The following is a 27572-nucleotide window of genomic DNA, read 5'->3' as shown; positions in this document are numbered from 1 at the left end:
TTCGTTATAGCATTCTCAATTTTATAGGTAAAACCGTTCGTTATAGGAATATTCGTAGTAGGATCCGTTCGTTATAGCATACCCCACTGTACTGTACAGTGTAGATATATACTGTATACTGTACTGTGATATATATATATATACTGTATATATATATATATATATATATATATATATATATATATATATATATATATATATATATATATATATATATATATATATATATATATATATATATATATATATATACAGTACATATATATATATACTGTACTGTACTTGTAGGTGTACGTTAATGACACCTTTACCCAAATTTAATTTCATATTAATAAACCATTTTAGAGTACAGTATGTTAGGGGTATCATTTTGCCTCAGTATCTACCTTTATTCTTGTCCAATAGCTTGATACCTGAATTACAGAACCCATGTGTCCTAACCCTCGCCATGCTACCAAAGGTCAGAGGTTATGAAGTAACTACAATATATGAAATGAAACAACAAGACAGAACTACTGTAATGGAGAAATGAAGGAAGTAAGAAATTAAAGGAAAAACCGGTTGAATAGTTTAAAAGTTAACAGCAGGGGGGATAAATTAATAAGAAAAGACTAATAAGAAATCCGTCCCTTTATAAATGGTGACACCGGAAGCGGCCCCCTTTATAACAGTACAGTATACTGTATATGTACACAGTACAGTATCTAATATACTATAGGACTAGCCGTGTGTGTGTCTGTCTGTTCTGGGCAGCCGAAACGGCACAATTGTTTTTCATCAAACTTGGTGGAAAAATCGCAAACAAATTCGTAGAGTGGAACAAACTTGGTCCCATGTCAATGGTTTCTTTAGGAAGGCATTAATTAACAATTTTATTTACAATGAAAAACGATGCAAGTCTACAGACTTGGCGCACCCTAATTAACCATGCAAGTCTACGAACTTGGTGCACCCTCATTCGCTGTACGCTGTCACGAGCGTTCAAACTTTCACAAGGGCACGAAGGGCCCGCGATCACTTGTATATATCTACACAGTACAGTACAGTATATATATATATATCTACACAGTACAAAATATTACAGTATATGTCTACACAGCACAGTACCAGTACTGTATATATATCTACACAGAACAGTGCAGTATACATTTACAGAGCACAGTACTGGTATACATATCTTTACAGCTCTGCACCAATTATAGTATTCTGGTTAACAGGGATACCACTATACTTTAATGAGTTAAATAATTAAGAATATTAATGGTGATAAAAGGATAAATCTACCTGCTGATCTTCTACTTACAAGGTTTCAGCCTTGAGCTTGCAGGATGAGCTGGAGCATCTGCAATCACACCCTGGATGCGATGGCCCCGCACCTTGCCTGCCCGGTGCTCCCGAAGGAGTGCTAACCTCTCCCACCGCAACCAACCCCTCACTTCCTCGCCCAGCAGAGTCTGTTAACAGAAAGCCATAAGCAGAATCTATCAGTAGAATGAGAACAACAGAGATATAAGCAGTGTAAGTAGCTCAGAAAAAAAAAATTGCAAGATATGAAGAGAGTCTATCAGTAGCCCAGAAATACTGTATCAGTAAGATGTGAACAGAGTTTGTCAGTAGCCCAAGAGTATGGATAAGATAAGTGCAATAGACCAAACATACACTTTCATATATTATTACCATGAGACAAAAATTGTGAATCAGGAGAAAGCATTATACCTGAGTCAAAATGGAACAGGATTTCAGTGTAATTTTTCCAAGCAACTGTTCTGGAAGGGACATAGTGTTTTGGAGGAATCACCATGTTTTGGAGGTGGACACAAGGGTCTCAGGTCTCGTCATTATGTAAAATTTTGAGTCAATTACATTTGTAGACCACCTGAAAGACATATACAACCATTAGATGAACTGATTCCTACCTCCAAAACTGCACCCATCTGACAGTTACTGTAATATATAAAAGTACCCTATACTGATATCACACTTTGTTCAATAAAATATACTGTACTCCAAGCTGCCAGTAAGTTATTCACTTTTACAACTGTTAAAGTCTGAGTATGTTTACCTCCTCCTCTGACACGTGACTGAGGGCAGGGTATGTTTCAAAAGTGGCTATTAGCAAATACCAACATGTCAGTATTAATTGATCAATTAATCAGTACAGTATAATACAGTCAGTCTCCGGGTTACGTCCAAGTTCCGTTCCTATAGATGTTCTTAAGTCGAAAATGTACTCAAGTTGAACCACATACTGTACTCTACGTGCATACCATACTTATAGTATACCAATGTTTAAAATCCCACTCCTTATATACATCAAAAAATCACTTAATTTAAGAGAAAAGAAGAAATAGAATGACAAAATAAAGTAAATGAAAATAAAAAAAACAGTCATCAGGTAAATAAAATACTGTAAATTTAAAGTTTAACACTTACATTGAAACCTGGAGCTGGTTTCTCACTTTTTCATGAATCAAGGTTAGACTTACAGGCATATGCTGCTGATTTTGATTATCCACCTTTATCACTGACACTCTTTCCACTTCAATTCTCAATCCACTTCTTTGTTTTGTTATCACAGTTGACTACATTGGTGGAGATCCTTTTAAATGTTCAAGAATTTTGTCTTCGTTTTTAAAATTGTTCTGATTGTTGACCGGCTGAAGCCCAATGCTCTACCAATGACTGATGGCATTTCACCTCTTTCAGAACCTTTGATTACATCAAGTTTCATTTCCATTGTAATTGTTTTCTTTTTCTCGGATGCACTACTCTGAATCAGATTGAGGGAAGGAGTGCTATTTCATCATACCAACAATGAGACTGAGGGAGTAAATATATCTGTCACTGGCTCAAGTGTAACCCTTATTGAATCTGTAGCTGTTTATGAGTTGTTTACAATGTAGAGACACATACATTATAGCCAAAAAAAATAAATAAATAAATCAAATTTCTCAACACGATGTACTGCTGCAATGCTGCATATCCAAGTTTTGGCAACAAACCCAATTTGTGGTGTTTGAAAACCCTGTACTAAAAAAATACAATATTTAATATATGTTTCTAAATACAGTAGAACCCTGGTTTTCCAGCATCTACGACAACTGAAAGGTGCTGGAGAAAGAGATTTTCCGCTTAGTTGAACCTTACTCTTAGGATCTCCCAATAAATCATACAGTGCTGACCTTACAAATTAGTGTCTCACAAAAACAGACTTCTTTTACACTAATTTCACTCTATATAAATTATGTGGCTTAGAAATAAAGAAAATGTAATATAAAACTATAAAATAAGAAAAATGAACACCATGGATGTGTATGTGTGTGGAGGCGGTGGGCTATAGCTGCATCTCGAGGTGATGTCATGGCATACACACAGCACAGCGCAGCAGTCACACGTCTGTGAGTCAGCTGGGTGACTACCTGGCTGAACTGTGTCATGTCGCCCAGAGGATGGTTTGGTGTGGAAGGAGTTAGTTCTGTACATAAAATATGTGCGATTTTATCATATGCCATGTATCGATTTCACTGTTTATCATAGCAATAAATATAGCAACTCATCCCCACTGCATGCAATATTCAAACATACAATTCTAGCTAAATTTGCATGAGTTTTTATAATCATGATTATTTGACTCTGCCAGTTATCCGAACTCCAGAGAACTGGGTCTCTACAGTACATTGATAGAAAAATGAATGGTGTATTTAATGTGAGGCAACAGGTATATAATGAGGCATTGGTGTGGAACAAATGAGCTACAGTAGCTGGAGAGAATGGTGACAACATATTGAAGCCTGTGTTTGCTGTTGGTTCTGGTCAGCCTACAATATAACAAGAAAAAGACTTAAAAAGAGTAATAAAACAATAATCTTCTATATTTCCAAGTAGAAAGTAGTTTTCAGATACCCTTGTACATGTGCTGTTTGTTTGAATAATCCTAATAACAAAAATACTCACCTGTAATCTGCGGGTGACAAGTGGGGCAAGAGCGAGAGCCTCAGCGTCCCCGGCGTGATGAAGGAGATCGTGCGTAAGATCACATCCCTGTCTCAACCATGATGCAGTCTGACCCGCCCTCTGAGATTCTGTCACAATGCCTCGCTGTGCGCGTTCACATGCTTGGCGTACCTATGGTGAGAGTCTTTTTATTGTCTGGCAGAAAATATCCGTACACAGTGAATATCTTTTATGTACTAAGAGTGAACATCGGTAACTTAAGTCCTAGCTAGACAAAGGTACAGTGTAGTATAGTAAAGAGCCTGTGTATCCCCAACATCTGCCAACAGTGCAAAACCAGTCACAAATCATTTAACTAAATAATAAGCTGGCAAAGGATGAAGAGGACAAGTGCAGCAAGTAAAACAGAGAATTTCTTGTAAGTTTGATATAGAAACAGGGAATGCTAAAATACCAAACAACAACCAAAAAAAAGTAAATATCGTGTTACTAAAAATATGAACGAATACAATTGGTCTTAAAGGAGCTAAACATGAAATTAACTTGGAAAAGACAAGGAATACTTGATAAGGTAGTTACTGTACTAAAAATTATAAATGATATCTGTAACTCAAGTTAAAAATCCACTAACACTTCTGGTTTACTTTACATCTAAAGTCTCTCATGAAGTACGGTACTGTACTCTACTGTTCTCTGAGGCTTAGACTTAAGGTACAAGTTCAGTACTCATTACTCAACCTGTCTGAGTAGTGTGTGTCGGTGTTCCTCCAGAGCCATTATGTAGTCATCAATAAATGCATTGACTTGGTCGCTGACAACACGACCTCGTTGCTGCACTCTTGTGGCCGCTCCCGTCAGGTCCTCGACTGTGGTTAAAAGGTCGCTCATTCTGAAGGGGAAGATAGGTTAAAGGTCATTCATTGTGAATTCAAATGAATAAAAGTTATTTAGTGTGAGGAGTTAGACAAGCTCAGGGGTATTTACTATGAGTATTTAAACACATTGAACATTTATTCACGAAGAAAATTTAGACAAGTTAACTGTGAAGAGTGTAACAAATTACTGAGGTCTAAAATGTTAAATATATGTGGAAAAAATCTACATAAACATTTATAGCCCCATGTGATATACAAAGGGGAACTATAGAACAAAAAACAAGGTGTGGGTAACATTATGGTGAATACAATACATGAGTAACACTGTACATGAAGAGCCTGTAAACCTGAATTACCTGGATGAGGCTTGGTCGAGCAACGTGGTGAGCTTCCTGCGTGCTTGTGGTGCCTCCTGGTCAACTGTGACGGTCGGGTGACCACGATGGAGGGTGGCAAGACAAGACGCACACAGTGGTTCATTACACCCGCGGCACCACCACCCGACCTCCCCTTCACCATGGGTCGCGCAGACGAGAGTGTGAGCAACCTCTCGGATGCCTAAATTTCTTGCTTCCTGAGAAATATAGAGAAATGTGATTTAATCCTTACATTATCACAGCCAAGTTGGTATACATATATATGATGACAAAAGTACATATAAAATAGATTTATTAGAACATGTGATAAGGAAACTACTGGTAAAAGTCTTAATCTAGGTCTAAATGAAGAGTTTTATCAGTACAGTAGTTCTTTTTGTAACATCTCTTGACTAAATTTTTTACAGAAAGTTACAAAAAGAACTTGTACAATAACATAGAGTTATACAGCACATCACTGACCCTTTATAAAGCTTCAGCTCTCTGGAAAAGGAAACTGAAGTGCATATTTCTATTTCTGTGTTGAAATAATACTCTGCCTGATCCATAATATATGCCTACAATAGCCAAATGACTGAAAACGTCTAGAGGGCCACCAATCTATTGTTAGTACAGGATATTCAGACACCTGATTTAACAAGAAACGAGACTGGGTAATAGTGGAGCAGATAGCATTCAACCGTGTTTATATAATTCATTCATATTTTCCACAGTTGTTGTTTGGATGATAGTAAGAAAAGTGATACGACAATTATTCCATTGAATTTTAATTTTTTTCTTTATATATGGTCATAAATCACCTGTTGTGGGCAGGGCATGAGAGATAAGGAAAATTAAGTTGTAAAACACATGAAAAACTGATCATATGACAGTAATTTCACATCTCTATATCCTGTGTAGACGAAGAAATTAATTAGTTAATATTAATAGTCTGCTGATAATTCTTCTGTGGCACTGCATGCTTACCTCCAGTCTTTGTTAACTTAAAATAAATGATGGAGCCTCACATCAGGGGTTTTATTACCATTAATATTGACTTGATTGTCTTTTTTTCCATGTTATAAGCTTCACTTTCCATGATTCTTTAGTGTATTGTCTGCACAAATCCCTTTTTTTTTTGCCCACTTAGTTCTTAAATCTATTTTTTTCCTATTCTATGTATAATTGATGGAGAGTCAAATACAGTACAGTACAGTACTGTACTGTAGTTGGATTCAAATCCTATATTAAAGGTTTGGACACATTTCCAATTTCTTGGAGTATAATTGGTTTCTAAGTGATCTGTATGTTTGTATATGTACTTATTATTCTTCCTCAAGGAAGATTGAGGGAGAAAAAAGCCATGTTGTTTTTCAATAGCATTATTATCATGCCGTGTTTGGCATCATATCTTAAGGATGAAGACCATCTCCAAGAGATCATCTGTCAACATGGACTAGTTGACAGAATGTGCAAGTGTTCAAAATGTGCTAGAGAACTGACGGTGAAGAAGAAATATATGTTCCAGTGCAACAAACAATCATATCCCCCCAAAATGTAAAATTATATCATGCCACCGAAGGAAAGTGCTTTCAATGGTATTTGATATCAAAGTAAGTTATTTCTGCTTAATATGCCAGAGGCTTTGCCCCCCTTAAGGTAGTTAGGTATGGTTAGGTAGGTTAGGTTGGTCAGGTCAGGTTCTGGGCATTGTCATCTACATTCTTGTGCTTAGTATCATGCAAGTTGTATATCTCCAGAAATTTGATGCAATTCCAGAAAGTCATTTTGATGCCAAGAACCATCTCCTTCACCATCACCCTAGAACAGGGGTTCTCAACCAGGGGGGAATTTCCCCCCTCAGGTTTTCAGGGGGGGAAAAACTGATACTAATATGGAAAAAATAAAGGATTTTCAGTATTATATGCATATTATTTGGAATGCACTTTTTGAGGCAGACAATCTTGGAAAGGAGGGGGGAATGACATTCTGACATATGGTGAAAGGGGTGCATGGGGCAAACAAGGTTGAGAACCACTGCCCTAGAAGGTTTACTATTGCCCAGTTTGTACAATAAAGGGCAAGGGGCACTTCAAAAGGACATGAGTCAGTTAAATATACATTACATTTATGGAGTTAGTAGATGGTCACCCCACTAGAGGTCACAACCTCAAGCTGTAAACTCTTGGAATAATCTGCCAGAGAACGTTGTGTTAGCAGTATGTGTATCTTAACTTGACTAACACTGGCACATGTTCAGGTACATTCAAGAGTCTATACCCACCCCTTTCTTGCCAATAGTGTGTAACAGAAAATAATGACTGACTACCCAGCCTGCTAGGAAGCTGACTAGTGATTAAAATGATAAAGAAAAGTAAAACACCATAGTATGAACAGGCTGCAAGTGTAAAGAACTAGTACTGTAGTGTATATGATAAATATAGTACAGTATAAGTTAGGTATGATCTGGTAGAAATAACTAGAGTACAGTATGCAGTACTGTACACTGTATTGGAAATTGAAAAATTATGAACCACAAGAATAAAAATAAAAGCAGCCAATATAAATAGAGACATATTTACAACAACAAACCAAACACGTGTACAGTACTTGTAAAGATATGACGGTGTGGTGAGTGGTGCGCCGCTGACGTGTGTGTGCATGGCTGCAAAGTCGACACAGGTTTACAGGGCAGGTATCACAGCGTTCCTCAGCCACTACATCTGTTGGTTAAAAAGTTCAAGAGTATCTTTCTAACTTCCATTTCCATTTTTATTATTATTATGATTATTACTGCTGTAAAGAGAAACTAAATAGTTTAAACTAACACTGTCTTGAAAGATTGTAGTCATCAGGACACTAAGTTCTGAAGTTAAAACTGTTTAAGAGTCAGTGCCCGACACGTTTGGTATTGGAATGTGGGATTTCTTCAATAATGACATAAAAGCTAGACTATGATTGGAGGAAATGCTCAGGGTGTATGCATGGTGTTTGTCCTGATACTCATAAAAATTGTGTCCACTGAAATGTCTACACCTTTAGTAGATGTGATGGTTCATATCTGAATGTTCTCTTCTTTCTATAAGGAAGTTATACTGATCCAGTTGTATAAGAAAATCACCTTTAGTATTCAAACATTCACTTCTTACTTAGCACTCTATGTAGCATATCATCAAATGGTGTCTCAATATATTCAGTCTACTGAAGATCTTAAATTCTGAGAGCAATAATGCCATGACTTGGAAGTTTGATGTTATAAAGGAATTCTTGGCACAGACAAATCATCTGCTGCTGAGCATTTTAATTTTTCTTGAGATGAATATACAGTATAGGTATTATTTGGAGCAGAGGAAGGTTATGTGATTTTACATACATCCTTCTCTTGCTATGTATGGGGGCTGTATTCTAAAAAAAAAAAAAAAAAAGGCCTTCCATAGCAAATCCAAGCAGAGTAAATCCAATGTTACACTGTGAAATGAGAGACTACATTCTTGACCTAATATTTGCAGTTTTACCTCACATATACAAACACAGAACACTTATACTTGAACTGTATATCATTTGAAGCTCCACCACATACAGACATAAAATAAAGTACAGTACAGGTAATCACAAGTATGGAAAGACACTCAATCAATCAAAGTACCATCCTCATACCTGAGGGTTGGCAACCATAGTCTTCCACACTAAACATTTGGGGTGTTTTTTACCAATCCTCCAAATGTTTTGGATCTTTCTGGGGACCCAGTTTTTAATTTAATTTACCCATCCCAGTCTCTGCCATCCCCTGCCAACCACTCAATATCAAATCAGTGAATTATGGTACAGTTTACATCTGCAAGCTGTCCTTATAAGGGAATCCAAGTACAGTATATGTATCTCTTTGCATTCAGAAAACAAACCACACTTATCATTACTGACCATCATGACACAGGTCGCAAAAGACAGTGGTCGAGGATGAGTTGAGAGCCTCGAGAACCAACTGCTTCTGTAGCACATAGTTGAGAGGGAAACACTCGACACCTCCCACAGGAACCTCTGCCTCGTACCCACACTCTGGGCACCACACAACCCAAGTGCCTGAGGGATGATCGTTGTATTTTACAATGTTATCCTTTGAGATAAATGAACTACATAACACTGTTGCATAATTATCAACATACTTTTATATGACCTCACGCTTAATGAACTGTATCTGTCACTTCAACAGTTGTACCTTAATGTACCTGTCACCTCAACAGTTGTACCTTAATGTACCTGTCACCTCAACAGTTGTACCTTCAAGTACCTGTCACCTCAACAGTTGTGCTTTAATGTACCTGTCACCTCAACAGTTGTACCTTAATGTACCTATCACCTCAACAGTTGTGCTTTAATGTACCTGTCACCTCAACAGTTGTACCTTCAAGTACCTGTCACCTCAACAGTTGTACCTTAATGTACCTGTCACCTCAACAGTTGTGCTTTAATGTACCTGTCACCTCAACAGTTGTACCTTAATGTACCTGTCACCTCAACAGTTGTACCTTAAACCTGTCACCTGTCACCTCAACAGTTGTACCTTAATGTACCTGTCACCTCAACAGTTGTACCTTCAAGTACCTGTCACCTCAACAGTTGTGCTTCAATGTACCTGTCACCTCAACAGTTGTACCTTAATGTACCTGTCACCTCAACAGTTGTACCTTAATGTACCTGTCACCTCAACAGTTGTACCTTAATGTATCTGTCACCTCAACAGTTGTGCTTTAATGTACCTGTCACCTCAACAGTTGTACCTTAATGTACCTGTCACCTCAACAGTTGTACCTTCTTGTACCTGTCACCTCAACAGTTGTACCTTAATGTACCTGTCACCTCAACAGTTGTACCTTCAAGTACCTGTCACCTCAACAGTTGTACCTTAATGTACCTGTCACCTCAACAGTTGTGCTTTAATGTACCTGTCACCTCAACAGTTGTACCTTCAAGTACCTGTCACCTCAACAGTTGTACCTTAATGTACCTGTCACCTCAACAGTTGTACCTTAATGTACCTGTCACCTCAAAAGGTACATGAAAGAAAGTCAGCAACAAAATGAAGAACTAGACTATACTGTATGATGAGCTTGAAGAGTTTTTTTGTAATAGGAAAGAATGATAAACAATTCTCACTCACCTTTACTCTTCTGAATGCTTTCACAACTAGAGGACTGTTCGCTCGATCTTGTCCTAGAGGAACACCTAGAATCTATCGTACTAGATGGAGACAGCGCATCATCCTCGCTACATACTGGAGGTGTGGGCTTGCTGAGAGTGTTACCTTCACTTGGTGTGGGCGTTATGGTCACCTTAGGGGTCGGATTGTTATTACATGAGGAGTTTGGGGAAAGGTTTGTCAGCAGCTCAATAACAGATTCCAAGTCGGTGGAAGCCGTCCACTGCTGCTTTTGCTCTCTATGACTGTGCTGGTTTCCCCGAGGTAACTCTTCTTGGTTTGCTGCAGAATTTGATTAAGAGCTTAAATATTAATACATTTATTTTAATGGAGATAAATACTGATACACCAAAATATGATACAGTACTGCATAACATTGCTAAAACATGACAACACTAAACTTATACAGTACAATGTTATTCAAAGTTATGAGAAAAATTACCTTTATACTCTGCAGTAGCTATTTAATAACAGCAAAACACAGTTACATGACATTCAAAGGTAATTAATAAGCTTTGCATTGGTGGAGGCGACAGTTAACTGTATAACTTACTTATGGAATTACACCAAAATATCTGGAGATGCTATTTGCATGACACTAAACATGAGAATGGAAATGATAATGCATAGAACCAAACAGAACCTGACCTAACCAACCTAACCTGCGCCCCCGGCATATTACACAGGAAGAGCTTACCAATGAAAGCACTTTTCTCAGTGACATGGTATAATTTTACATTATTTGTGGACATAATATGAAGGGTTGTTACACTGATACACATATTTCTTCTGAACTGTCCTGCCATCTAGTCCATGTTGACAGATGAGCTCTTGGAGACTGTCTACATTCTCCACAAGCACAGATAAATTGCAATACAATATACTGAACGGGGGCAGATCCAGCAATATCAATATAGATGCTGCAATGGAATATCTACTACAAAACAACCTTGTAAAGGATTGCCAACACAGTTTTATGCCGGGGCACTCCTGCTTAACACAATTACTCAATGTATTGGATAATTGGACCCATATTCTGGAATGGGGTGGTAATATAGACAATATTTACCTAGATTTTGCCAAGGCTTTCGACAGTGTACCCCATGAAAGGCTGAAAATCAAACTGGAAGGGTACAGAATTCGAGGAAATGTCCAAGCGTGGATAGAAGACTTTCTTCATGACCGCAAACAGTGTGTGGTGATTAATGGCACGAAATCGTCATCCGTACCTGTCACAAGCGGGGTACCACAGGGCAGTGTATTGGGCCAGCTGTTGTTTGTTTGTTTGTTTCATAAATGACATGCCTGACGCTGTACACTCCTCCATACAAATGTTTGCCAATGATGCCAAGTTATTTCGGGAAATCAACAACCAAGCTGACTGTGAAGAGCTGCAGAAGGACCTCTGTAAGCTCTAAGAATGGTCGAAGAAATGGCTGCTGAGATTCGCAGTCCGACCGTCCGAGTGTAAACATTTAAAAAAAAAATTGAGAAAATTTAATTCTTTTCTTTTACTCCACTTTTACCCTCAGAAATGTGAGAAATAATTATACCTTGACACTTCAACAAAGTTGCATAAATTTTTACAGGTGGACAACCATGTCTTAAAATTGTCTAAAACATCGGAAAACACATTGCTCAACAAAATATCTATGGTTGTCCACTTGTAAAAATTTACCAAAGTTACTTTCATTGGCACCAGATATCAAGATAAGTACTTTGTTTAATATGGCGGGTGGTCTAATGGCCTGGGTAAATATTATTATTATGATGATGATGATGATGATGATGATGATGATGATAATAATAATAATAATAATAATAATAATAATAATAATAATAATAATAATAATTTAATAATAATAATAATAATAATAATAATAATAATAATAATAATAATAATAATAATAATAATAATAAATAAATAAAAATAGATAAAATTATAAAAAAAATAATAACCATATAAAAACAAAAACGAAACAATAAAATTAATCAAGAGTGAGGTTAGGTCAGGGGTAAATATTTAGAAGTTGCCAACACTTACTTATATATATAGTATTATATAGTGAGAAAGGGAAGAACTAAAAATAATTTATTCTATAGCATTTCCGTCGGATATTTATATTGTTCGAGTATTTTAACCGATAAAGTTACCTCTTTTTCTTTAACCTCTTCACCACTGGTCGGCTCGTTAGCCGCTTGGGCGGTCGGTCACGTCTTTGATACGCACTGTTGGCAAGTACTGGCCATGTACTGGCTCCTGAATGTATTTGTACCTGCTCCAGTGTTGGTCAAGTCTGGTCTTGAATGAGCTAACACTGGGTGCCGTCACAACGCTCTCCAGCAGGTTATTTCAAGAGCAAAACAATTCTTAATCCGAAAAAGTTACCCCTCGCAGTTTTCTGGACTTGTGGCTTCCACCTTGAGCTGTGACCCCGTGTGGCCCTGTGGGACGGACGTCCGGCAGCTACAGGTATGTGTATACATTCGACCGAGTAGTTTAAAGTGGGCAGAGCTTTGAAGTAGAGGGATAATTTGGGGTAAAATAAAAAACACACTAAACAAACTTTTGAAAACCTGACCTAACGTTTCTTAGCCTTTAAAAATCCTAAAACTATAACAAGGTTTCGTTATTCGTGTTTAGTAGGTGATGGTGTTTTCTGTTTTTAATGTTATTTTCAGTGTTCTGATGAGGAGGGATCCATAAACTCGAAAGTGAATCTTAAAATTTTTACATGTTAGGAAAGGTTAGGTTAGTTTGCCTCTATTTCTATGCCCTACCCACTTGAACAACTAATGTTGCGGGTAATTTTATGTTGAAATACTCGAAAAATATAAATTTCCGACGGAATTGTTATAGAATATATTATTTTTAGTGTTTTCTCTTTCTCCCTATATAAGACTCAATATACAGGGTACACAGTAAGTAGGTGTTGGCAAATTCTAAATATTAACTAAAATGAACGATCGAGCAACTCTTTTTGGTGGTTGGTAGTGATGTTTTCAGGCATTACCCATGTATTAAATGGTAATTAACACTACTGTAATTACTATTTAAATTTTTGGATAAATAAAGAACAGATTTACGTATAATTAGGTTATTAATAGGTTTGGGGAAATATATAAACAAATAGATACATAAAGATGGAGATAGATGGGAAATAAGGCTGATTTAATGAATGAGAGAGAGAGAGAGAGAGAGACGATATATTTAGCAGAGTAACAAAGTATAAGAGGAGATACCATTAATGCCTGGCTGACTATTAGTGTCAGTTGTAGTAGTAATAGCAGTAGTAGTTGTGGTGTTGGTGTGTTGGTCCCTGGAAGTTGTGGTGCTACTGACGCTGCTACTGACGCTACTGACACTGCCGAGTGACAGGTGAGTGCTACTGCTGCCCTCCCCATTCCAGTGTCTACTCAGCAGACCACCGTTGTAGGTCATAGTGGGTGGTGTGGGTGAGGTAGCACAGGTAGTGGGTGCAGTAGAGAGGACAAGTGAGCCCCCTCCTTCATGCTCCTGTGACGCCCTTCTGCTGTTACTCCTTGGTGTGGGTGTGGGCGTGATCTGGCTTTTGTCTGTGGCACTGGGGTATGTGGACGAGCCATTCTGAGCGGGGTTTGAAGGCGTAGGGGTGATATGTGTGGCGCGGGCGTGTAGACAGGGCGTGCAGACGGTGTGGAGGCAGGGTAGAAGGCGTGGCTCTACCCAGCGACGTCCACACGCGCCACACTCACTCATCCTGCCAAGAAAATAGTCGAGATAGAGAGATACTGCAGATCGATCGACATTGTTCCGAAAGATTGTCTTACAGGTTCACACTAGTTCAGCATTTATAAAGACAGTACAGATATAGAAACAATGGTAAATAATAAGCTTTTTTTTTCATTGGGGATATTTATCTTTTGGGAGAAACTGTTAATATACTTACATGTATAGTACAGTACTCATAAATCTACCTATATTATATAAAATACAGGTGTATACTTAACAATACTTAATATACTTAGTTGTGAATTAAAAGTACGAGGCAAGTGTTTTATGTACAGTGCAGGGCATAAGTGTCCAAATGCCTTACAAGTTACTACAACAACAAGATGGTTAATATATATAAAAAAAATTAAGAAATAGAAAAACCAAGAACCCAGAATCTAAGCTAAATCAATCCTGACTCGACCCAAAACTACTTGACGTTAGGTTAAGTTAGCCTAGTCTTTTTAATATAATAATGTTGATGGTGTAATGTTCCTGTTCGAGGTATATTACTAACACAGGCCATCTTGCCTACCTAAAATTGAAAACACAACCACAAAAATCGCGAATATATATCACATTAAAATTTACATTCACAAAGACTCACACGGTGGAGCGTTTTTTTTTTAAAGGTGAGTTAGATGCATTTTTATATTAAGAGTGTCTACACCCAACACAGCCTGTCTACACCCAGTCTCCACCCAATGCAACCTGTCTACACCTAACACAGCCTGTCTACACCCAGTCTCCACCCAACACAACCTGTCTACACCCAACACCCAACCTGTCTACACCCAACACCCAGCCTGTCTACACTCAACACCCAGTATGTCTACATCCAACACCCAGCCTGTCTACACTCAACACCCAGTATGTCTACATCCAACACTCAGTCTGTCTACACCCAACACCCAGTCTGTCTAATATACGGTGTGGCACCTCGACAATTGCCTGCATTAAAGCTTTATTGAGGTTCTCCTGCCCTCTATTCTCTCTCTCTCTTTCTCTCTTACTCTACAGTTGCTCTCTCTCTCTCTCTCTCTCTCTCTCTCTCTCTCACATGGATGCTAAATACAATGGGAAAAATAATTGAAAAAAAAAAGTATTTCTCGTTAATCTGGACAAGTAATTTTTCTTAATGTTTCAGTGTAGATAAAACAGTTTCAACCCATATACTTCACAGCCCATGACAAATAACGAGCCTAAAATATCACGTTCTTAAGTTAATAATTATGAGGGCATGATAAACATACTACTTACGAGCCTAGAATATTGTGTTTGTGAGTAAGGTAAGGTAAGGTTAGTTGAGCTTAGGTTAACTTGGTTTAAGATAGGTTACATTAGTGTATCCTAAATTATCTTAAGTAAGATTATCTCGAGTTAGGTCGGGTTAGGTTAATTTACTTCAGGTTAAGTTTAACAATTACTAACCAAACACAACACGTAACCACAACAACCATTCACATTAAGTATTAAAAGCCTAATATTAAACAGTCCATCTCCCAGGTAAAATTTTCTCACAAAGGTCAAAGTTCACTTCCACTTGGCTCTCTACCTGGTCACAACCCTCCCTCAGGTATTTACCTTCCACTTCCTACCTAACTCAATGGTCAATATGGCGACCAGGCTGTACTGAGACTCTACCGATAACAAAAGACTCGTTTACTGCTAATCACCAATTACTGTCAAGAATAATGAAGGATTGTGGGGGAAATTAGCGAACAGGTAAGTGTCACACACCTGTTGTACTCTGTGTGTGTGTGTGTGTGTGTGTGTGTGTGTGTGTGTGTTAATTAGCCACACATAATCGCGAGACATCATTATTATTATCAACATCCCCACAACACCTGTAATCTACCTGTATATGTCCCCACAACACCTGTAATCTACCTGTATATGCTCTTAGTGAACCGACCCTCCCTATATTGAACAAATGAACCACCAGAGCAGAGAATGTACATCTGTCTGTCTGTCTGTTAAGGCAAGTGAGACAGACAGACAGACAGCAGAAGGTAGACGTGAGACAGGTGAGGTAGAGAGAAGCAAGTGTTAAAGAGGAGGGAACAGCACTATGTAACATAACAGGTGTTTGTGAGACGAGAGAATTACATCCATGTGTAGACGGGCCATGACAGGTGTGTGTGTGTGTAAGGACGAAGTTTATAGTATCATTCAACCATATACACATCTTTATCACAACACACACACACACACACACACACACACACACACACACACACACACACACACACACACACACACACACACACCTTGTCAATTCATTCCTAAGACCACCTGTAGGTTGTTTACAAAATCCCTTGATGTTTGTGTTTACATATTCAACATAATCTAAACAACCACCATAAACAAACATAACTAAATGTAAACAAACTCACATACACCTAAATTCACCTTTATTTAGACTTGCTAACAAAACCTAACCAAACCTGACCTAACCTGACCTAACCAAACCTGACCTAACCAAACCTGACCTAACCAAACCTGACCTAACCAAACCCGACCTACCTGACCTAACCAAACCCGACCAAACCTGCCAAACCTGTAACCAACCTAACCCACCTAACCCTGACCTAACCTGACCTAACCAACCTAACCTAACCAACCTGACCTAGCAAACCTGACCTAACCTGACCTAACCAACCTGAACCTGACCTAACCTGACCTAACCTAACCTAACCTAACCTAACCAAACCTGACCTAACCACCTGACCTAACCAAACCTGACCTAACCTGACCTAACTGACCTAAACCTAATAAGAGTTTCATCTACTAACGAGACTATGCATACTTGTGAGACGTGCCCTAGAGAGAGAGTTTACATCGATAAGGTGTGTTGTCAAGTGGGCGCAGGGAGACGTGGTGTGTAAATATAGTCAGGGAGGAAGGGAGGACCAGGAGGAGTCAGGGAGGGAGTCAGGTAGGGAGGTCAGGGAGGAAGGGAGTCAGGGAGGATAGGGAGGGAGTCAGGGGACCAGGGAGGAAGGGGGAGGAGGTCGGGGAGGAAGGGAGGAGGTCAGGGAGGAAGGGTCAGGGAGGAAGGAGGACCAGGGAGGAAGGAAGAAAGGAATCTGAGAGGATGAGAGTCAGGGAGGAGTCAGGGAGGGGAGTCAGGAGGGAGTCAGGAGGAGAAATGTGATAGTGGAGGAAGTATTCACTCGCCCGCATCAGCATGAAGGTTCCATTCCCGACAGCATTGTGAACCAAGATACTGCTGTCTGTCTCACCTCCCCACCCACCTGTCCCACCCACCTGTCTCAACTCCCACCTGTCTCTCCCACCCACCTGTCTCACCTCCCACCCACCTGTCTCACCTCCCACCCATCTGTCACCTCCCACCCACCTGTCTCACGTCCCACCCCCTGTCTCTCCTTCCACCCACCTGTCTCTCGTCCCGCCCACCTGTCTCACCTCCCACCCACCTGTCTCACCTCCCACACCTCTCACCTCCACCCACCTGTCTCTCCTCCCACCCACCTGTCTCACTTCCCCCCACCTGTCTCGTCCCACCCACCTGTCTCTCGTCCCGCCCACCTGTCTCATCTCCCACCCACCTGTCTGTCGTCCAACCCACCTATCTCACCTCCCACCCACCTGTTTCTCCTCCCACCCACCTGTCTCAATTCCCGCCCACCTGTCTCGTCCCACCCACCTGTCTCTCCTCCCGCCCACCTGTCTCACCTCCCACCCACCTGTCTGTCGTCCCACCCACCTGTCTCACGTCCCACCCACCTGTCTCTCTCCCACCACCTAGAAGGAGAAGGCGGAGAGAGAGAGAGAGAGAGAGAGAGAGAGAGAGAGAGAGAGAGAGAGAGAGGTCATGTGGGTGATTCATTCAACAGGAAATTAATTAAATGTCGCTCACACACACACACACACACACACACACACACACACACACACACACACACAAGAACTCATCGACTTTAATAACCAGACCAAGTTTCAAGTCCACACCGTTCATCACTGTAAGATACATAACAAAACATACTGTGGTGGTGGTGGTGGTGGTGGCGGCAGTGGTGGTGGTGGTGGTGGTGGTGGTGGTGGTGGCAGTGGTGGTGGTGGTGGTGGTGCTGATGGAGGGGCAATGTTGTAGTGGAGGAAAGGAGAACTGTGGTGGAGGGAGGAGTTGTGGAGGGAAGGAGGGTAGTCGTGGTAGAGGGGAGGAGAGGGGGGAAGGAGGCAGCAACACCACCACCACTACCACAACGCACCACAGTCAAGATATGGTTGTCAGCGTTGAGTTATTTTTACCAAGAGGTGTGCCGTGTTGGCCTTGGCCCAGAACTTAATGGTGCTGAGGAATTATTAGTATTATCATTATTAGGTGTGCTGCAGCCGCTCACACACACACACACACACACACACACACACACACATCAATCTAGTTAAGGTAAAGTCTCAGTGTAAATTCGACACCATTACAGATTCTGTGGTCTGGACTTACGATCGATCCTTTGAGATTCCCGACGACGTCACAAGGCATAACTAACCTTGGTAACACTGTATGGATATTATAGGTCTGTGTACTGTTCTTATCTGTACGCATTCTTTGTTGGCAACACTTACTTCTGAGAGAGAGAGAGAGAGAGAGAGAGAGAGAGAGAGAGAGAGAGATCGTTCATTCATAATAAACGCTACAGGGTTAAAGAAACAAAGGCGTAAGACTCGACAAACAAAAATAACAAAAGGGACACAAGAATAGCAAGAATAAAACGGAACCACAAATAAACTAAAATAAATAACTCCAAGAATTCAAAACAATAACATTCTGGACGAAAATAACACATTTCAGCCTACAATAACAGCAGACACGAAATAAAGATAACACGAGAACAATCACAAAACCACACGAGAATAATAACAAATGAAAGAGAGAGAGAGAGAGAGAAAGAGAGAGAGAGAGAGAGAGAGAGAGAGAGAGAGAGAGCGTTGTTGTGTAGCGATAGTATCACTCTACACATATACAGTTGTTTGTTTTTCCGTATTTTTCTAAGGTTATAAGGAAAGTGTTTTGTGAAGATGTGTTAACTGTTAGTCTAATGGACGGTGGAAGGCGGGTGAGGGATAGATAGAAGGGGATACATACATACATACATACATACATACATACATACATACAACCAATTAGGCGACAAATATAACTCAGGTATTTATTTGTTTTTCGAACCAAAGTGAACAGTGACATCATCACCCAACGTTCATATAAAGAAAATCGTCAACAATCAAGAAAAAATAAAGTTTATGAAATAAAATATTAAAAAGATTCAATAAGAACTAACAAGCTACAAAAAAAAAAGTGTGATAAAAATAATTTTTCTTCCGTCAATTCTAAAATAAACTTCCCGCCAATTCCAATATTGATTTTTTTTTATTCCCTCGTGAGTGAATGACAGCTCACGAATGGTCAACACGGCGCCAAGAAATATATGTTGGAGTAACGTAATGAATTTTGTTTTGTTATTTCACATATAACCTTTGTCAACTTTCCTAGGCAAGAAGTATAATTAATTTTACACTATAACATCGTCTGGTAGTTGCGATTTGTCCCAACCTAACATAGTCTTGTGTAACTACTAGGGCATAATATAACATAACCTAACCTAATGTAACGTAGTCTAACATTAAGCTAATTTAATCTAACCTAAATACAGCGTAGCCTAACACATCCCCACACACCCACACACCCACCCACACACACCCACACACACACACCCACACACACACACACACCCACACACACCCACACACACACACACACACCCACACACACACACACACACTCACCTCTTACACTTCCTGGGTGAATCTTCCAAAGCCTCCATCTTGTTTTCCTCTCCCAGTATGTCTTCCTTTCTCTTCTTCCTCTTCCTCTTGATGCCCTCCAGAGTTCCTCCTGCTGTTCGGGGCTTGAAGGCGACGCTACCTCCCGCCTCCAGTTGCAACTCCAAGTTCTTTATGATAGCCGTCAGGAAGTGGTCCAACTCCTGGATGGATGCCTTCGTTGGTAGTCTCGTGGGCAGTTCCTGTGAGCTGGGAGCCTTGCTGAGTCCTGTTTCCTGAGAACTGGGAGCTTTAGACAGCTCCTGGCAGCTCAAAGTCTTGGAAAATAGAAGATCCTGTGAGTCGTGGGTAGTCTTGGAAAGTTCCTGTGAGCTGGGAGTCCTGGAGTGCTTCTGTGTGCTGGGTGTCCTAGTGAGCAGTACCTCCTTTGAGCTGGGAGTTCTCGACAGAAGAGGACCCATCTTGTATATGTTGAACACCTCGCTGTCAAAGCTCTGGCCGGTGTGTTTCAGGATGGGTCGAATTCTACTCTCAACTCGAGGAAGAGTTTGTGTCTTCGCCGCTACAGAAGGTGAACTTTCCCGAGATCTTGTCCCGCCCTTACTGCTCACACACCGTCTTATCGTCGCCTCCTTCACCTCACCTATGTCTTCGTCGTTCTTATCAAGATTCACGTTGTCCATGTCAGCTCTGCCTTTTCTTCTGTCGCCTCGTTCTACATCTAAGTCATTCTGTCTCCTGAAGTGGATCGACGTCGTCGCCTCCCCCCGGGTAGTCTTGGGGGTGCCTCTGAGGCCTCTGGAATTCTGGCGGGTGATGCAGGAAGGTGAGTCATGAGACACAAGGGCTTCCTCACTCCCCCCAGCACCGTCTACCTGGTTAATGTGTTCCGGGTGTTTGTAGGGGTCGGGGGAGTCAGGTCTACACTCCCTGATAACATCCACGTTGGCATAATGGCAGCAGTCCTCCCCCGGTTGCTCCTCACGGTGTGTATAGTGCCGCTGGGAGCCACTGCTCACCCGACGCAAGTTTCCGCTGCCATATCTGGATTTGAATTCCATCTCAGAATCCGTAGAGTCGCTGCAGGACTCCGTGGAGCCCATCCTGGGGTCCTTCTGGTCTAATGGACTAAGATTATACACCTTGATCACTCTCTTCCTCTTAAGGCCAGACTTTTGCAGGTCGGCGCTGGATGGCGGTGGCATCATCTCTCGCTCCGTGAATTCCGCGCACCAACTCTGCCGCTTCTCGTGTCCCCGCAGCAGTAGATCGTGGGTGGATAAGATGTCCTCACTGGCTGATCGTCGTTCCTTCATGGGCGGCGGTGTCGGTGGCACCTCGCTATCGCTGACTTCGTCGTGTGCTACGGATGACGAGGGCGGCGACTTATCCAGCAAGTCGTCCTCGCTCTTAGATAACCTGTTGCCGAATATCCTCTTAAAGAAGTTGGGTTTCTTTGTATTCTCGCCTTCCTCGAACGACTTGGAGGTTCTCATGGCATTGAAGAGCCCCGAGGCTGGCTTCTTGGTCTTGACTGACCTGAGGTGCTTGATGTGGGCTTCTCTGCTCGTCAGGTTTTCCATGCCGTCGTCCACCCTCTCGTACTTGGCCTGCAGTTCGTCCAGCCTCTTGTGTAGACTGTCACTGCGACACACCAGCTCCAACAGGTCCAAGTCTTGTTCCAGGGATTGTGCCTGAGTGTCATGGATAGTCACCCGTTTCCTGTGATCTTGGAGCGAGGACGGTAGTAGAGGATAGTAGGCTGGGTGGTGGTCGCTGGCCGAGGCGGGGCGCTCTGGACGACCACCATCCCGACACTTCTTGTCTACTTTAAACACTTTAGAAAACATCTTCACCTGTGTCAGTCAGCTCTATGTTACCTGACCTGGTTTGACTCACTCACTGACGGAGAACCGCTCAGAGCCACGCAGGTTGAGCCATAAAAGTCATCTCACACCCCTGGTCGAGTCTCAACACATAAATGCTTCTCATTTTCCTTAATAAATAATATTTTGAATTGTATGTACATTTCTACCCTAAACTTAACTATTGTAAATACATTATGTATAACTGTTGTATACATGGTGTCAGGGCCTCAGGGTAATGAATCACCCTCTCGTGGTCTTGTCATGTTTCCCTACCGTTCAACACCGTTTTGATGCATCGTTAATTTCCTCGTTAACCACACTTCTTCCTCTTCTCCTTCACTGATCATTCACCATTTTTCTCCCAATCATTCATTACTTCAAAGAACATTTTGCTGTATTTTCCCATCATCATTATTCTTCATTTATTTCTCATTAACCACAGTTCTCCATTTTCTTAATCCCTGTTCTACGTTTTCCATTCAATAACCATAAAATTCCATTGGCATTAACCATTGTTGTCTAGTCGATGATACCCGTTTTGTACTCTGATAAACACGAAGTATTTTCTCCTGTAACAAAATACAGAAAGATTTACGAGTTATTTCTCATTTACGTACACAGCACCTCGTGGAAAGGTCAATATTTGTCCTAGAAGAATAAAGTATTTTCTAAGTGATTAATAATACATGTAAAGTATCTATCTACATGTTAGTGATGATGTATATAATGTATTTTATTTATTTAAGTGATAATGTATGGAATTATTCAAGTGGCAACTCGGTTAAATAAATTATTATTACTATCTATCTATCTGTTTATTTCTATCTGTCTATATATATCCACCAACTGCATCTATGTAGCTATCCATCTATCCATCTATCCACTCTAATTACATCTACCCAAGTGCAGGAGAAGGTGTTAACATGCTTGGCTTGAGGAGGCGAAGGTGTGGCTGCCAACTACCAGAGCCAACAACAGAGCTCACCAGTAACACTTGGCAGAACACACGCTTTTGAGGGTACCCAAGACTGCTTAACTAGATAGATAGATAGATAGATAGATAGATAGATAGATAGATTGTATACTGGTAAGTGAGAGTGAGAGAGAGAGAGAGAGAGAGAGAGAGAGAGAGAGAGAGAGAGAGGCGTGTTTGTGTTGGAGGTGGACCACTTGTCAACAGCCACCACTGACATGACCGTCTCAGGGGAGGAGGGAGAGCAGGATAAAGGGAGGAAGAGGAGGAGAGAAGATAAAGAGAGGGAGAGGAAGATAAGGGGAAGAAGAGGAGAAAAGAAGGAAGGAAGGAAGGGAAGGAAGACCCAGGATGAGAAAGAGGACAGGAACGTGAGAGATGAAACACCACATCTGTAAACCCTTTAATTTTTTTTTATCTCAATGTCTTGTCTTTGTATAGGCCTCTCTCTCTCTCTCTCTCCCTCTCTCTCCCTCTCTCTCTCTCTCTCTCTCTCTCTCTCTCTCTCTCTCATAAAAACTCAAGACTCAACAAGTGTTTGGCGGTAATGGTCCTGAAGCTCCCTACCGTTGCCACAAAACACACACACACACACACACACACACCACACACTGACCCTTTCGACTCTCACTGACCATCACCACGGCCTCATCTGCAAATTTGGTAAGAAGCTTCTACACCATCCCCGACACCGGCCCCTACTACCACCTGAGATCCCCTGTCCGAGAATTGCTGTTCGACACCACAACCGCATCCAGCCCATACGTGCACGAACTGATCGCTATAAGAACAGCCCAGTCCCAACCATTGTAAAAATTATCAATAACATGTAATAAATCAGTGTATTCACTCCCAGTAAACACTGCTCCCTACACTGTCACTATGTTGAAATGAACTGTATCTTGAGCTGATCCCCATCTAAGTTACTATATGTCTTATTTGTGTCACTTATGTCACTTGTATATTATTTGTAATTCGTAACCCATTCCCCAAATATGTAACTGTATATTTTCAGCCTTCTGGCTGCCAAGCTCTTTCAATAAACCGTTAATTATTATTATTATTATTACAATGGTGACTTAATTTCATACGGCTATTACAACATGTTTTTTATTTGTTTGTTTGTTTGTTTGTCTGTCAGTTTGTTTGTTTGTCTGTCAGTTTGTTTGTTTGTCTGTCTGTTTGTTTGTTTGTTATCTTATTTGTAATATGTTTCTGAGTAATTATACATTATTTATTTTATTTCACTTCATTAGAATTATCTCACTTTTTCTCTCACTTAGTTCGAGTTATCTCACTTTTCTCTCACTTCTTCATTATCTCACTTTTTCTCTCACTTAATTATCTCACTTCTCCATCATTCTATCTCACTGTTCCTCCTCCTTCAAGTTAACTATTTGACATGGATCCTAGAGGAGTCCTGTGGGAGTCCTAGAAGGTCGCGGCGGGGGTCCCTGGGAGTGCCACAGAGAGCGGGCCGAACACAGCTCACCACCACCGACCCCTGGCAGTGCCAAGTAGTGACTGAGGCAGCAGTGCCACCACCAACCTGGCACCCCTCCCTCCCTCCTCTCACCTACTTACCTTCCCTCCCCCGTAACTCACCCCCCTCCCCACCCCCTTCATCCCCCTTATTTTCTCTCTTCACCCCCCCCACCCTTCCCTCACCTGGCACCATCTCCCTCTCTTCCCCTTCCCTTCCTTCCCTCCTTACCTGTATCACCCTTCCTTTCCCTCACTTACCTCTCCCTTCCCTCACCACTCTCCATCCCATTCCTCCCTTCCTGGCATTTCCCACACGGGCTAAGGTACGCGTCTTTCGCTCGCCTGCCTAAGCTAACACCCCGCTATGGGTCGAGAAGTTAAGTGAGAAATTAATAATGAACAAAAAGTTTCAAAGCTCGACGCCACCATGAAAAGATTCAAAACAAATGACAGTCGCTGCCACACAAAAATAAACAAATAATTATATCTCTACCTGTACCTGTTCTTGTATCTCTACCTGTACTGTTGTTGTTTTTTTTAATTAAGATAAATAAAATCAATTAAAACACACCTACACGACCGCCACCGTCTATAATTGAAACTTCATTCTCCGAGTGAAAGAAGAGAAGGAGAGTGACAGACAATGAAAGAATGACAGTGATAGCTTCCCTCACCGCCACCCACCACCACAATGTGCGGGAAATAATCAAACGTGTAGGTGCAGTCACAGCGAGAACATGTGGCCATTACTGAACTGTCACAGTCTAGATGAAGCTATTGTGGTCTCTCTCTCTCTCTCTCCCTCTCTCTCTCTCTCTCTCTCTCTCTCTCTCTCTCTCTCTCTCTCTCTCTCTCTCTCCGGTATTGTATAACACACACACAATCGTAGAACATAATAACACTGAAATAATGAAGAAAATTAATAATAATGTTTGTGGTGTACCAATTTACAAGTAACCAAGGATAATTACACAGGTAAACAAAGACAACAATGTAAACTAACACTCACAGGTCTACGATAGTAAACAAAAACACGACATCCAAATAGTTCCTGATTGTTCACCAAAAATAAGTCTATGTATGGTTCATCACTATTAAACTAAACTTCATATATAGACAGAGGTATTCAGTCATCCAGGGACACACTGGTTAGGGATGTACTGTATATAGCTGGAGCAGGTATACAAACAATGGTAAACAGTAAGTCAACACAACAGGATGAAGAAACTGCATTAATAGAGGCCGAATGTGTAAAGGACCTGGGTGTGTATAATGACAATGAGGTGAAGTTCTCGGGACATTGTGAGAAGAAGAGGTGCTTCCCCGTCTGGAGTACTGTCACCCCGTCTGGTCCCCGAGATATGCTAGACTCAGTTGATTGAAAATGTCCAAAGGAGGGCCACCAGACTGGTGCCTGCACTTTGGGACCTCAGTTACCCAGAGATATTGTATCGTCTGCAACTACCTAGCTTATACTACAGACGGGCAAGGGGGGACCTAATCGAAGAGTATAAACATCTCAGGGGGCACTACTCAGTCGAGTGTCCATACTTGGAGCTGGCGGACGCTCGCCCCACAAGGGGTCACAGCTCAAGATTGAAGAAGCCGCAAGTCCAGAAAACTGTGAGGGCTAAATTTTTCAGAGTGAGAGTTGTGAACTCTTGGAACAATCTACCAGAGAGTGTTGTGACGACACCGAGTGTGAGCTCTTTCAAGAGAAGACTTGACCAACACTGGAGCGGGTTCAGGTACATTCAGGATCCGGTACATGCCCAATACTTGCCAACAGTGCGTAACAGAGACGTGACCGATAACTCAAGCGGCTAACGAGCCGAACAGTGGTGAAGAGGATAAAAGTAAAAAACGTAAAAAAGTATTGTAAGGAAAACTGTGAAGACCAGTAGCCACCAGCGCCTCCCGCTCTATTAACACACTATCTCTCGTGTCCAGGTCAGCCAAGCTCACGGGGCACCACAACCCAAGGTCCGCTCATTAGTTATAACCCCAATAGTAATAAGACTTTATGAGCTTTATTGGACTACCCTTGGTGTGTGAGAGAGAGAGAGAGAGAGAGAGAGAGAGAGAGAGAGCACACAGTGGGGGGAGTAAAGGGACTTTAAATGGCTACTCTAGAAAAAAACAGCTGATGAAATCGCTACTTGAACACGTACACACACACACACACACACACACACACTTAAGACAAGATCAATGGACACGATCAAGTCAAGTTAACTGACAAAAGATTTTCAAACTCTTTATTATTCTTAAGTGTTGCCCTACCGACTACACCACCACCCACACCACACCTTTTCCCTCCACCCACACCAACCAACCCTCCACCCACACCACCCTTTTCCCTCCACCCACACCAACCAACCCTCCACCCACACCACCCCTCTTCCCTCCACTCCAGACCGCTCCTCCCTCCACCCACACCGCCCTCCACCCTCTCCCTCCACCCACACCACCCTCTTCCTCCACCCACACCACCCTCCTCCTCCACCCAGACCACCCTCTTCCCCCCACCCAGACCACCCTCTTCCCTCCACCCAGACCACCCTCTTCCCTCCACCCAGACCACCCTCTTCCCCTCCACCCACACCACCCTCCTCCTCTCACCCAGATCTGCCACCCTCTTCCCCCACCCAGACCAAACTCTTCCCCACCCAGACCACCCTCTTCCCCTCCACCCACACCACCCTCCTCCCTCCACCCAGACCACCCTTTTCCCCCACCCACACCACCCTCCTCCCACCACCCACACCACCCTCTTCCTCCACCCACACCACCCTCTTTCCCTCCACCCAGACCACCCCTTCCTCCACCCACACCACCCACCTTCACCACTCCTCCACCCCTCTCTCCACCTCCTCCCTTCATGATTCTGGTATTGCTCTCTCTCTCTCTCTCTCTCTCTCTCTCTCAACACCAACTGACATAACCTGACAGTAGGCTATTTAATCCCACTGGTGTGGTTCTGTCCGATTTTTGTCCAACATTGTTTTGTCCAATAGAAAACCTGTTTAGAGGGTTTTTGTCCAATGAGAACTTGCGTCTTCAAAAGAGCTCGGTCATGTCAGTCCTGTTGTTGTTGTTGTTGTTCTCGTTAAATAAATGGTTTCAATTTGAATTTCACTCTCAACTCGTTATACTAAAGACATACACACACACACACACACACACACACACACACACACACACACACACACACACACACACACACTCCACATATCAAGAAGCGCTCAACACACTGACCCTTTCGACTCTCACTGACCATCACCACGACCTCATCTGCAAATTTGGTA

The 27572-nt window shown here is 41.6% G+C and overlaps 1 protein-coding gene across 6 annotated transcripts in view; it reads right to left on the bottom strand.

Annotated features, from left to right (window-relative positions):
• Window positions 1-24292, bottom strand: part of LOC121855541 — a 32642-nt gene extending 8350 nt beyond the window's left edge. For 2 of the 6 annotated variants that reach the window (XM_042350527.1, XM_042350531.1), the window contains exons 1-10: window positions 24047-24291; window positions 19942-22375; window positions 13626-14122; window positions 10344-10664; window positions 9107-9265; window positions 7796-7908; window positions 5186-5403; window positions 4693-4843; window positions 3955-4125; window positions 1304-1454 (exon numbers count right to left, since the gene is read on the bottom strand). In XM_042350527.1, the coding sequence (XP_042206461.1) occupies window positions 1304-1454; window positions 3955-4125; window positions 4693-4843; window positions 5186-5403; window positions 7796-7908; window positions 9107-9265; window positions 10344-10664; window positions 13626-14122; window positions 19942-21788 (3628 nt within the window). In that variant the 5' untranslated portion in view covers window positions 21789-22375; window positions 24047-24291. Of the gene's footprint in view, window positions 1-1303; window positions 1455-1716; window positions 1877-3954; window positions 4126-4692; window positions 4844-5185; window positions 5404-7795; window positions 7909-9106; window positions 9266-10343; window positions 10665-13625; window positions 14123-19941; window positions 22376-24046 lie in introns of those variants that run through there. The other 4 variants (XR_006086809.1, XM_042350530.1, XM_042350528.1 and 1 more) reach the window with 4 other exon arrangements.
• Window positions 24293-27572: the final 3280 nt, after the last annotated feature.

This window comes from Homarus americanus, unplaced genomic scaffold (assembly GCF_018991925.1).
Source record: "Homarus americanus isolate GMGI-L3 unplaced genomic scaffold, GMGI_Hamer_2.0 scaffold48406, whole genome shotgun sequence".
Classification (NCBI taxonomy): domain Eukaryota; kingdom Metazoa; phylum Arthropoda; class Malacostraca; order Decapoda; family Nephropidae; genus Homarus; species Homarus americanus.
The sequence above is the reverse complement of the archived record's forward strand: the minus strand, read 5'-3'. Positions and strand labels throughout refer to the sequence as shown.